This window comes from Eschscholzia californica, unplaced genomic scaffold, assembly GCF_041429995.1.
Source record: "Eschscholzia californica isolate CP2 unplaced genomic scaffold, dmEscCali1.0.p SCAF_6, whole genome shotgun sequence".
Lineage (NCBI taxonomy): Eukaryota > Viridiplantae > Streptophyta > Magnoliopsida > Ranunculales > Papaveraceae > Eschscholzia > Eschscholzia californica.
In genome coordinates, this window is record NW_028238483.1 from 3,035,623 (window position 1) to 3,048,875 (window position 13,253).

General features: G+C 34.8%; 2 protein-coding genes and 1 pseudogene across 2 annotated transcripts; all 3 read right to left on the reverse strand.

Moving 5' to 3' along the window:
• Positions 1-1,063: 1,063 nt before the first annotated feature.
• On the reverse strand, positions 1,064-2,865 carry LOC147530822 (uncharacterized). Its single transcript, XM_086648902.1, has 2 exons — positions 2,004-2,865; positions 1,064-1,889 (listed from the first exon to the last, which is right to left on the reverse strand). The coding sequence occupies exons 1-2, from the start codon at positions 2,721-2,723 to the stop codon at positions 1,452-1,454; spliced, it is 1,158 nt and encodes a 385-aa protein (XP_086505028.1). The 5' UTR covers positions 2,724-2,865; the 3' UTR covers positions 1,064-1,451.
• Positions 2,796-4,166, reverse strand: LOC147530823 (uncharacterized). The gene is made up of 2 exons (XM_086647194.1): positions 3,839-4,166; positions 2,796-3,724 (listed from the first exon to the last, which is right to left on the reverse strand). Exons 1-2 carry the CDS (start codon positions 4,164-4,166, stop codon positions 2,796-2,798), a joined length of 1,257 nt encoding a protein of 418 aa, XP_086503320.1.
• A 2,485-nt stretch (positions 4,167-6,651) lies between these two features.
• Positions 6,652-8,067, reverse strand: LOC147530824 (replication protein A 70 kDa DNA-binding subunit E pseudogene; annotated as a pseudogene).
• Between the last annotated feature and the right edge of the window lie 5,186 nt (positions 8,068-13,253).

The following is a 13,253-nucleotide window of genomic DNA, read 5'->3' on the forward strand; positions in this document are numbered from 1 at the left end:
ACTTACGGACATCTGAAATGTCCTTAATGAGTAAAAAGATATTGAAGTGTCCCAACCAATAACACGGACATGCCCATTAATGTCCTGAATCACTGCCCCCTTATATTTGGAATGGGTAGGCAATATAAGGACAAACAAATTTCTTATGTGAACAACTATATCGGGTGTAAATATAACTAATTATTTTTAATAGGGGAGAATTTATTTTCTGTAAAATCTAAAGAAACTCTACACTAACTCCTTCTCCTACCAACCACCACCTTCTTGATGGTATTTCTCTTCATGAATAAAAAGTGTGCGACGACTGAACACTAATCATTTTAATTATTTCTTCTTATAATTAAATGAACCAAAAAATTTAAAACCTCCAATACGATTATAGCTCATCATTCATCTGATTTTTCTGCTTCTTCATTGGTTTCATGTTTAATAAAACCCTTGGAGGAACAAATTATGATCTGATCTAGACAGAGAAATTACCCAAACCTAATATGTTTGATTTTAGTTTCGAACCCTAGATACGAAAGTAAATAGAAAGAAAACACACCAAAATATCCAAATCCTAAAAACTCAATAAACCAAACGTTATTAATTAACTAGGTATAACTCGTGCCTCCGGCACGGACACTTTCGCTAAGCATTGCATAAGTTAGAAAGTCGTTGATAAATTATTATCAAAATGAATGATATTATGGCTGCAAAAATAGACATTTTATTGTTACAATTATTCGATTTCCACTTAACATGAACGAATCAAACCAAATGTTTGAGAATGTAAATCTCTAAAAGCAAATTTTAGAAGAAAAACAAATTAAAATTTACTGAAAGCTTATAATTGATTTCGCCTGCGATACAATCTGCAAAAATAATTTGTAACAACATCACTGCCGAACGACACTTGTCACCGAACTTCTTTCAATTTCTTTCGTCAACCAAAATTTACTCTAGCATCTCCCTGAAATGTTAAATTGAGTGTTTTATGTGTTTATTAGAAGTATTAAATTATATTCTTAAGTACAAAGTAATAAATGGAGAATTTGATATAAAAATTATTACATAAAGATGATAAAAGTGAAGTATAGAATTGTCTTAATATCATATATTTATATTAATAATTACTACAATAAAACTTCATTATAAACAACATTAGTTGTACTGAAGAAATCTGATTGTTCGGTCAATAGTATGTGCACCCTCTTGTTGTTAGTATACCTGGATAGAGCTACATACAATTGACCGTGACTGAATACTAGAAACCCCAGATCTATTCCCACATGTGTGACTGACTGGCCTTGAGACTTATTTATTGTCATTGCATACGCTAATCGAACAGGAAACTGGCGCCTTGTGAATTGAATGTTTAACTCAGAAGAGCTTGGTGTTAGAGAGATTCAAGAAATAAATACCATGTTACCACGTTTATCTCCAGTTAAGATTTTTGCTTCAATTACTCACGTTGCACAGTTGACAACCATCAATCTAGTCCCGTTATATAGTCCATCTTTAGGGGAAAAATTTCTTAACAACATAATAGGACAACCGATTTTTAACTGCAACTTGAATGGTGGTAATCCAGATGGATTAAGCAAGTTGAGAAACTCGTTTGGAAAGCGAGCATTTGAAGAATAATCGTTATCTTCAGTTTCAGGCATCTTGTCAGCAGCCATATAAGTGATCATTTCACCTGGACTTATGCTTAAAGCTGCTATATTTATTGTTGATACATCTTCATTCCGTGCAGACAAAATAGTTCGTTCTGTAAGATAATCGATTGTAAGATTTTGAACCATATTTAATTCTAGATAAGTTGCATTTATGATTTCTTCCAGAGTATGACATCTATTTAGGTACGAAGGTAAGTGTAAATTTTCTGAGTCATTTGTCCCTACCTACATAAGAAAGTGTAATGTCTATTACATAAAATGTCACATGAATCTAATAATGGGTGAATTTATTAAAGAAATGTTAAAAGATAAAATATTAAAATCAGCTAAAGAACATACCTGATGAAGGAAAGTCCGAAACATTTGATTTTCAGCATCATCCGATTGAAGACTCATGTTTTGAGATAGAGTCAACACTTTAATGTCGATCCAAAGAAATGATCTCCTTAATGAGGCTCCTACTATTTGCTCTCGGACTCCCTTTGGTATAACTGGAAGAATTTGTCGGAAGTCACCACCCAGGGCAACAGTCAATCCACCAAAAGGCTTATTATTATCATGAATATCTCGAAGTGAACGATCAACAGCCTGGATGCAATATTTGTGTTGCATTGGAACCTCGTCCCATATAATCAATTTCGATGCACGGAATAAATCCGCAAATGCTGATTGCTTTCCAATGTTGCAAATAGAATCTTCATGCACATCAAGAGGAATCCGAAAAGTTGAATGTGCCGTTCTCCTTCCTACCAATAGCAAAGAGGCAATACCAGACGAAGCAACAATAATAACTATATTGCCATTTTTCCGACACATTGCTGCAATTGTATTGTATAAAAATGTTTTTCCTGTTCCAGCACCACCGTTGAGAAAAAATAACGATCCTTCGTTGTTAAATACGGAATGAATAATAGACTGAAACGCGTGTCTTTGTGCACTATTGAGAAGGTCAACTTTTGTAGTCAATTCCGTTTCATTGATCGATGATTCAAGTTGCATGTGTTTCCAGATAAATCGATTGCCTAAAATCTGATTCCACTGTTGATGCGGTCGAGGCATAGATGGAAAATCGTCTTTAAGAGTTTTACCGTACTCTAACAGGATTTTGTTGAGGAGGTGTAATCCGAAATCTCATATTTGAGAATTTGTTGGTTCGGTAATACCTCGTATAGTACGAAGTTGATGTGCGAGATCATCACAAATGTTTAAGGCGAACCTATCCCATAAAGAAGATGGATTTAGTGGTGTACATTCTAGTAAGATGATAGAAAATAGTCTCCGTAATCGGTAACCTGTGTTTATAACAGCAGCTTCTTCTAAACATAATACCCATTCGCTATCATCTTCTAAAAGTACACAGGCAACACATGCTGATTTGAATGTGTCATACAAGACCTCATTCACAATACGTAATGATTGAAATGACATTGGACCTTTCACAACAATTAACAATAACCGTAAATAGAATCTTTCCCCTTCATTGGGATTAACAAAATACATTCTTTCTATTGCAAAACTTTTTTTTCGTTTCACCCACAATTTAGATTGTTTGTCCAACACATAGTGTTGTGGAAATTTTTGATAAGTGTAATTTTTTGCAGTTTGATCAACGCCACAACGGAAGAAAAAAGCCATTAAAGTGGAAATTTTGTTAGCAGCTTTATACTGAACGACATCTGGGTGATCCATAGGTTGGAAAACTACATGATGCATACCAGGTAAAAGCACTGCCAACCTAACAACAGATGGATATTCTTCATGCAGTAAATGATCAAATAATCTCCATGCCGCCTCCAATGGTGCAATATATCGAGAGTCAAGATATTGTTGAATCTCATCTGTGCCACCCACAACTATTGTAGTACGATCATCTCCTTTATACATATATTTGTTTATATATTTAACACATCGCACACTTGCACAAACTTCCACGTTAATGTTGCAATCAAATAATTTAGAGAGGTGAGGATTATAAGGAACAACATCTCTATTATCAACTAAATGACCTCGAACGATGAAAGCACGACCATCATTACGACGACGATATATTGCGTATCCATCTTCCCTATAGTTGTTTTATCCACAAACTTACGGGGGTATTTTTTTTTAGCATTTTCCGTTTATCATGCACGGTGACGTAGGACGTCGTAGACCACATGGACCGTGTATCATACAATTTTTAACAGTCTCAAAAAGTAGGGGATCAGTATCTTGATTTGGAAATTCTGCTGAAATGAATTTATCTACCTGAGCAGGGGTGTGAATTTTGTCTTTTTGTTGAAGGAAAATGAGAGCATGCATATGGGGCAATCCACGTTTATGAAACTCTATTGTGTAAACATGAGCTACCGCTTTTCCGAATATACCATCCTTATTAATTACACTCATTAATTTTTTGCGCTTTAACTCAAAGACGCGTGCAACTAAATGAGGTCGATCGATAGCGCTTTTATTGGGTAATAGGGCATTTGTTATCTCTGCCCATTTGGGGTTTGCAGTCATTATTAAGAAAATATCTGGATGGTGATGGTAACGTGTGATTGCCATGGAGTCTTGATATATTTCAAACAAATGTCTACTACTACCTATAAAGGAGGATGGCAAGATAAATCAACGATCTACTTGATCAGGACGCAACCCATCACTTCCAATATCTATGAAACCATTATATAGTTCGAAACGCAATTGGCTCTGATGAAGTCTAATATAATTTAAGCGGTTCTGCTCGGTTGAGGCCCATGCATCCACCAAAAACTCTTGGAATAAATTACACCCCCTTAATATAGTTGAATATTCACCAGGACGTTGAAATAGACGAAAGTTGTAGAACTGCATCTAAGTTAGGCGTTTTCTACTTATCCAGTTCAATTTGGTATCCCATTGCTTTAACTCGGGCTCTCATCTCCAACTCCCCATAAGGAAAGAGCAAAACATAATGTAAGGGCAAATAAGCAGGGTGACAATCCGATATTCTCATCAATTCAGTACCCCCATTCAAGTGCAAGATAATATCACGAGATGAAGTTACTTTGGTGTCATCTCTAGGGATTATGAGGGCAATTTCATCAGTTGTAGGTAGATTACAGCGTCGTCTATCAGTTGATACACTATAGCGTAAACTAACAGGTATATCTCTGCCTGGCGTTAACTGCATTAAAACTGCGTGAGCCTGACGATAAATTGGGAAGAATACATTATGATTTACCAAAGTGTCCTGGATAATTTGGAGAATTGAAACATCTAAGTCCTCATTTCTGCGGCTACGGATGTTTAGAGCTCGCGATGGATCATAAATATAAAGTTGCGCATAGGAGGGAGTTGTTCCTTCTTCTGGTATGAGTGATCCGGTCCTGTGGCAATTCTCCAGTATAGTGAATGAGACAGGACTTTGTCCATTGAAATTTATGCGCTCTAAGTTGCACCCGAGACTTGTAAAAGCATTTGATGCATTGTAGCATTGAATATTACATCGAAATGCTTTAGATTTATCGCCAGTGCCATCGTACAATGCTTTTAACGATAAAGGGGGTTCACGCAGTTGTGGCAGTCGAATTTTCCTTTACAAACAACATGTCCCAAATAATGGAGTATTTGCACGAGAGTTCACCAACTTTTCATCAAGCCAATGAAGTGCTTTACAATGGGAGCATTCAACGTCCATTAGTCCTAGGTAGTGACGGACCAAAGTCTCAGTGGGTATGCTTTCTACGAATGGAGGTGTCGGAGGAGTGGATTCAATGACCGTATTAACAAACGTATTTGGAGAGCGGTTAGACGATTCACCTTCTTCATAAATGCTGAATTAAACCTTGCACGCTTAGACAAATGCGTATGCTCGTTTGTCGTGATGGTCGTGATGATTGCCTATTCAAATGAATATATACGATGAAAGAGACTTAAATGTTATTATACAATTTTAACACAACTACGGGTATAACAATATATATGGTCATGCTGGTGTGACTTTTATATCGGGAATATGTAATTATTATTGACACAAAATATAATAGATAATGCATCGCGTTTGTGGATGAATTTGAAGTCAATAGGTTAAAAATGTTAAACTCTAAAAAAATCGGGAATTTGTTGAAATACCTCTAGTTGATGTTCTACTACTATTTCCAATCTTTGACGTGTAAGCATTTCATTCTGACGGCGCATGCGCTGAGTTGTACGTCGATTCTAGATTGATATTAAATAAACTGGGTTGGATCTTTAACATAATAATTTGTTTTTAAACGTGAAAAGTATGAATGAAATCTTACTTTCGAAGAAGGCGATAAAGATGCGTTAACTACTTCCGGCATCTCTGCCAACGAACGCGATGCACGTTCCCTTTCACGTCTTCGGCGTTGAGCTAAGGTTCGTGCCTGATGGATAACAAATGCAAAAGCTATGATTACTTATACCAATTCGTACAAAAAATATCGCCTTAAAAAATATTCAGAATCATACATTTAATTGTGGCGTTTCTGGATTCTCCAACGCAATATTCTCGACATCAGCCAATTGCCTAGGGGAGAGTTATGCATCGGATTTGATGGTAGAAGATCAAAGTAGAAGATAGTCGAACCAAGTACAACTGTAGAAAAAAATAAAAATAAATCGTTAATCAATGACATCGGAAAGAAGCACAACATTAAAATGTATTAGCCGTGAAGGTAAATATATTTAATAGCAACACATAAGTTATACAAATCGTTAATTTATATAATAGATTCGTATAGCGAATGAAAACCAACCGTCTTGAAATAATTCAATGGTAATTGTTATGAATAAAGTTTCTATGGTTGATCACACAACGTTCAGAATATGCAAATGCTTTGACTACATTTAAAATTGAAAAATGTTATAATATTTAATTAAACTTGAACTATTGCAAATAAATTATTCATAAAATCTACTGAAGCTCAAAAAACGACATGACGTAGATTAAAAAAGTTTCATAAAATTCAAACCAATAATAAAATATTAAAATGAATTATCTTCACTTTGTAGATTCAGTGTTGGAGGCAATGACATCCATTGAATCAAGAAGAAGCTTGGACTCCATAGCGTAATTTAATTTATCCGCTTTCACCACCACTACCTTCACTTGTCTATCATCATTGTAAGTTTCCTCCTTCACTTTTAGAGTAAAGATGTAATGTTTTCCAATAACATTATTGATAGTGTAATTGAACTTTTCTTCATCCTCTTCTTTCAAGTTATACAAATCTTCTGCTGAAATACACATTATTTCCTCACCAGATTCCTGAAATGCAGTTGCGTATGTAGTACCAGAATGATCTTATAGCTTTAACTGTAGGATGTATCTGAAGTTGCATTCAGCAAATGTTTTGTCACATTTGGGACAATGCCATTGATAGTCGTCATTCATAATTACTTTCTTGTTGCAATAGCGGGTTCCGTCCATTAGGGGACAAGCATTATAAGCGAAGTGTTCAGTCTTGACAGATGAAATCGTGGCATTGATAGTGATAAAGTCTGGCTTATCAGAGGTTCCAAGTTGATCATCTTTGATATTAGATATATGGGTACGACATGGATTCGATGTTACTGGGAAATTCTTCGTTATCGGTGTGGACAAAGATTTATTTCCTGTTGAGGTAAACCAACCTTTTATTTCGCGTGCCTCTGGAAGATCTGGGTCCACAAACAGTTGACTTGATGGGAGCATTCCCACTGATTTTCCGTTAAAATCACTAATTCTTCCAGACTTGACTGACAAAACTGGAAATTCTCCAGAATCGACCATTTGATGGATTCCGTGGCCTTCCTCATCACAACATTTACCCCATAGAGTTAGATCTACAGTATAACCAGAACTATCCTTTAACCACAGTGCCCTTTTTTGCGTTTGAGTATCATCCTTCTTCGTTATAGGTTTAGTGACATTTATGGATGAGACAATCCCAATTATATCAACAAAAGTATTAGGTTCCATCGTTTCAATCTCATTTATGGGTACGAACATGAAATGATGTTTAGGTATTGACGAATCATCCTTTAGACACTTCTGAACCTTAGAATATTTTTCTAGATATAACTCGTAATTGTTTCTCAAGTGATTATAATTCTTCGAGGCAGACTTCAATACTCCATTAGATTTCAAATAAACGTTCCCAGCTTTTATATCAGCATAGAATTTATTGGCTACATCGTTAAAGCACGTAACATGTAGTTCACCACGTTCAGAATCTAAGACGTCAAATGAAAACAATTTCCCTGCTCCTCTAGCATTTGTGTAGGTTTTGATGGAACCTTTTGTTGTTACTCTAACTTTCTGTGCCCACCTTTTCAGATGAGGACTTAGGGACTTGATAGGTAATTCTTTTGAAGGAAATTCTTTCTTAATAGGACTCAACTCTTGGTATTGATCTGACACACATTTCCTCTTCATTTTCTACACAACATTGGGTATGATTAATTATTAAATGTCACCAAGTGAAATGATAGTCATACCAACAGTAGAAAAAAAATAGACGAAACAACATTATGAGATATTCCACTCACGCATAGCATTATCATTTTAGTATGTCTATGAAGCAAATTATATGCACCACATTTGGTAAAACAACACTACAGTGATTGTCGGATCTCAATAATGAAAGTGAATATGGGGTTACCCGAACAAAGTAGACTTGAGGTTTCTGTTTGTTTGAAAAAATGTATGGAAAAGATTTAAATTTTGGAACAGTAGTAATAATTTATTCAACATTTATATATTCATTATCTATAGTCTTCATTATAATGAGAAAGAGGAGTAGTTGTACCTTAAGCTTGAAGTGTTTCTGAAATATTTAGATGGATATTTTAAAAGGCAGTTCTATATGTACTTTGTTATTCCTATAAAACACTGCAGATAAACAAAAAAACATAATGTTAGTTATTCGTATATGAATATCTGTTTAATAATGTAGCAATTAAAAGGGTGGTTGACATAACATTTATCAAGAGGTATAAAATATTTTCTTTTAGTGATTGGAAATATAATTTTGATTAATATGGGGGATGATCACCAACCAACCCATAATATAAACTATGGGAAGAACAATGATGTAACATCAATAAGTGACGGTATTTTCAATTTAATAGCCTAAACGGAAGAAACATACACAAAATATTACTATTAAAAACTAAGAGCCTAAATGGAATAAACCCAAATTAGTTAGATGCAACGAATGAGAATTTTCAACTAACAACCACGTTTTATTAAAAAAAAATACACACAAGATTATTTTTTTCCTTATTGATGAAAGTAAGGAAAATAATACAAAGTGAAAGGTCAAGTGTGAGCTAGATAAAAAACGTTATGATTATTCTGAAGATGCAAGTGGCTTCGAAGAGTAGCTTAGTTTATTAGTCTTGACATTGCAACTTATCACTGTGTACTGTCGTTGGCATTCTTGCAACATATCACCATGTAGGTCATACTCACCCCCTTGAAGCTTCGGATATCATGACACGACGTATGACATTTCGGGCGGCCAACGAAAGTAGTCATAGGTTGGAGGTAGGTGTGGGCGTTGTGGTGGTGGCTTAACAAATTGTGACGACGAAGACGAAGACGATAATGTAGGGGACACTGGCATATTAACGAAGGGTGATGTTGGCACATCAATGGACGGTGATGATGCAACCGATGACAAAGTGGGGGGGGGGGACCAATTAACATACGGTAAAGACGCTTCCTGTGTTTCAAAATCATTTGTTTTCCTCTTTCCACAGGGTAACTTGGTTGAAATGTTTTTTTGCTTTTCTGAAGCATTGTAGACGTGTCAAAATATTAGTTGGTGGAGACGTCCAAAAGAAGCAATACCTTTACACGAAAGATGAAGAGGGTTTGTAAGAAAAATGTAGTTCAATTTTCATAAAAATAAGGAGGAAAAAGTAATGTTAAGGCAAACATAGAAAGCTTAAAATCAAATTGAAAGCTTAAAATCTTTTGAATGCAATCTAACAAATAGATATATCAATCTTTTGAATACAAATCTTTTGAAATCCTTGGGTGTCATAATTTAAACCAAGCTATTATGATAGATGATGGAAGTTTATTAAGGTACTCAAATGAAGACCAAACCTGCTACTTAACCAATCTATTATGATAGATGATAAGTATTTATTAAGGTACTCAAATGAAGACTATAGCTGCTATTTAACCAAACTAATATGATAGATGATGGGTGCTTGTTAAGGTACTCAAATGAAGACTAAACCTCCTATTTATATATCAATATTCTGAATATAAATCTTAAACCTACTATTTAATCAAGCTATTATGATAGATGATGGGTGTTTAGTGTCATAAACTCAGACCTGCGTCATAAACCCATGCTATTTAACCATGCTTAATGTAATGGTATTTCTTGCTATTTATCTATCTAATTCTGTTAGTGTCATAAACCCAGATCAGTTTAAAAAAGCTACATGGCAACACCTGAAATTTGATGAAGAATTATACTATAAAACAATTTCTATGAGACAGTGAACAATCCAAGACGTATTCTGGTTCTAGGTAATAAAACCATTTGATTTTTCAACGAACACCTAAAGATGGTATTGATACAAAGCTAGTATGATATATGATGAGTGTTTGTTAAGGTACTCAAATTCTGTTAGTGTCACAAACCCAATAGTTGTCTATTTAATACTGTTAGTGTCACAAACACATACATGGCAACACCTGAAATTTGATGAAGAATTATACTATAAAACAATTTCTATGAGACAGTGAACAATCCAAGACGTATTCTGGTTTTAGGTGATAAAACCCTTTGATTTTTCAATGTTCTTATCATGAACACATAAAGATGGTATTGAATTGAATCAAAGCTAGTATGATATAGGATTTATCATGAACACCTAAAGATGGTATTGAATCAGAGCTAGTATGATATATGATGAGTGTTTGTTAAGGTACTCAAATGAATCGTTCTTCTCAATTATGCTGCCGAAACCTAATATTTGTCTATCTAATACTGTTAGTGTCACAAACCCAATAGTTGTCTATCTAATACTGTTAGTGTCATGAACACCAAAAGATGGTATTGAATCAAAGCTAGTATGATATATGATGAGTGTTTGTTAAGGTACTCAAATGAATCTTTCTTCTCAATTATGCTGCCGAAACCTAATATTTGTCTATCTAATACTGCTAGTGTCACAAACCCATATCTGCTTAATATGGTATTAGGCAATGGATAATAATGTCGAAGAAGCTATATGTAATTGGAGATGAGAAACGCTAAATTCCGAGAGTACAAAATTGCCTAAATACCACGACTCAAAATTTACCATGACTCTAAATTTCAAACACATCTTGAAAATTGCTTTATTTTTTAAAACAACGTTAACCATGTCCATAAATTGTACACTCACCTTCAAAAGCTGACACGATTATTCATCAAATTCCTTGTGAAAAACCCACTGTAAAAATAATCGAAAAGGGATGAAATGCAAAACCTAGACTCTTGAGTATCATACAAACACATGTATGTAAGATCCCCTTCCAAAAATTCCATGAACAATTAAAAGCTTTTGAATCTAAAAGGGATGTTGCTAATGAAAAGGTAATTGCGATTTTGGTGAAGATGTCTTCTCAGTTTATGAAAAAGTACTATACATGGCAACACCATAACACAACACAACAACCTAATAAAAATAAACGGAGGGTCTTGAGAAAGTACTCTAAAGGTTTTATTTTATGAACAATCAAAAGCTACTTGGATGAGTTGGATTATACAGTGATGAACAATCGAAAGTAAAAAACTCATGTTATTTTCTTACTTTATGAAAAAGTACTCTAAATGTTTTCTTTTATGAACAATCAAAAGCTACTTGGATTAAACAGTGATGAACAATCAAAAGCTTTTGAATACAAACCAGCGCCAACATCATTTCTCTTAGACAAATGACCAACAGATAGATCACAACCTCCATAACACAACACAACAACCTAACAAAGTAGTTTAATTTCTCTTAGACAAATTATCAAACACATAGACGACAACATCTGTGAAATAATCTTATATGTATCTAAGAAACTTTCAAAAAATTCATGAACAGTTAAAAGCCAAATACAACTGATCAAACAGACAAACAAAGAAATTATATCAAGTCTAAGTAACTAACCTGACTAATTTGATAGCCTCTGACTCCAACGATATAGTGTGTGTATCCTGATCAAAAGAGTAGACAAAAATTCCCTAATCACTTACTGTTAAAAAAATGGCAGAAGTGATTTGAACAACAAAAAAAAATTCCCTAATCACTTACTGTTAGAGGATTGAAATTCTTCAAGGGATTTAGATGATTGAGACATCATAGAGTGAGACATTTTATAGTAGAGAAGAATGATTGAATTAAGGGATATTAATTTCCAAATTTAATATTTTGTAACGACTCAATCTGACTGAATACGGAAAAAGGATAGATATGCGTTAATTCAATCTGACTGAATACGGGAGATATTTTGTAACGATCGCTGTTAAAGATGGGGAAAAAGGATAGATATGCGTTAGAGGAATTCCTATTGAAGCCAATTTTTGAGGGAAGATATGCTGTGGGGAACAACGGTTGATATGCTCTAGGGACCAACAGGTTGATCTAACGGTTGATTTGAAGAAATACTAACGGGTTGATCCAACGGTTGATTTGAATAATGATATTAATACTATTTAATAACGCTAATTATAATGAGAACGATCTACAGGTTGAAATTAGTACTGATCTGGGACAGACGACCAAGATTTATCATGGGGTTTGTCCTAGTCAGCACTCTTCAACCTGTTTTATATAATAGATGTTTCACATAAAAGAGAAAGACAAGAAAATAGATAGTCTAGTAGCCAAATGTTAGATGGAATTGGTGGTTCTGCATGAGGTGAAAACACCCCATTCTCACGGTGATTGCGGTAAAGGGTGAGAATTTGAGATAGAGAAAGAGACCTATGAATTGTGTCTTTAAATTAAATTAATGATTATGATTATATTTACACCAAAAGATGTGTGCCCTTAAAAGAAATTTGACACGTGTTAATCGTCCTTGGAATGTCTTGAGAAATACTATCTCCCTGCATTCTCATTTGTTTTTGAACTGTCAATGTGCCACTCAGATTAGGGGTGGGAAACGGGCAGGTATGGGCGTCCACGACCACTTGAAGTATCGGCCCAGGCGGGTCGGACACCAAACTTAAATGGCTATTAGGGTAAGCGGGTAAATCGGTCGCGTAATTTTGAAATTCGCCTTGTCCATTGCCCGCCCAAGCCCATCAAGAAGCTCAGGTAATTCGGGTATGGGCGGCGGATAGAGGGTAAGCCCATGACTTGAAAAAGTTCACTTCTTCCTCTCACTTTATAAAGTCTCTAGACACTTTTCCTAATTTTAAAGAGTGCGACTAAAACTAGAATTTATTTGTGTTGTTCCATTTAGGAATTAAACTCACATTGAAATCTAATGGGGAATTCTATGGGATTGACCTCAAAATCAAACAATACTTCACTAATCCGCTAGGATTTCTCTGGACCAATTGCAAAGCAATGCATTGGGCTCGTGTAATTGACCTTAAACATATTGTTTACCATCTC

Coding starts and splice junctions, on each gene's coding strand:
- LOC147530822 (XM_086648902.1), bottom strand. CDS start 2,723: ATGCCTCGACCGCATCAACAGTGGAATCAGATTTTAGGCAATCGATTT. Junction 1,890..2,003: donor TTCGGACTTTCCTTCATCAG/GTATGTTCTTTA, acceptor TTTCTTATGTAG/GTAGGGACAAATGACTCAGA.
- LOC147530823 (XM_086647194.1), bottom strand. CDS start 4,166: ATGACTGCAAACCCCAAATGGGCAGAGATAACAAATGCCCTATTACCC. Junction 3,725..3,838: donor TTTTGAGACTGTTAAAAATT/GTATGATACACG, acceptor ACTATAGGGAAG/ATGGATACGCAATATATCGT.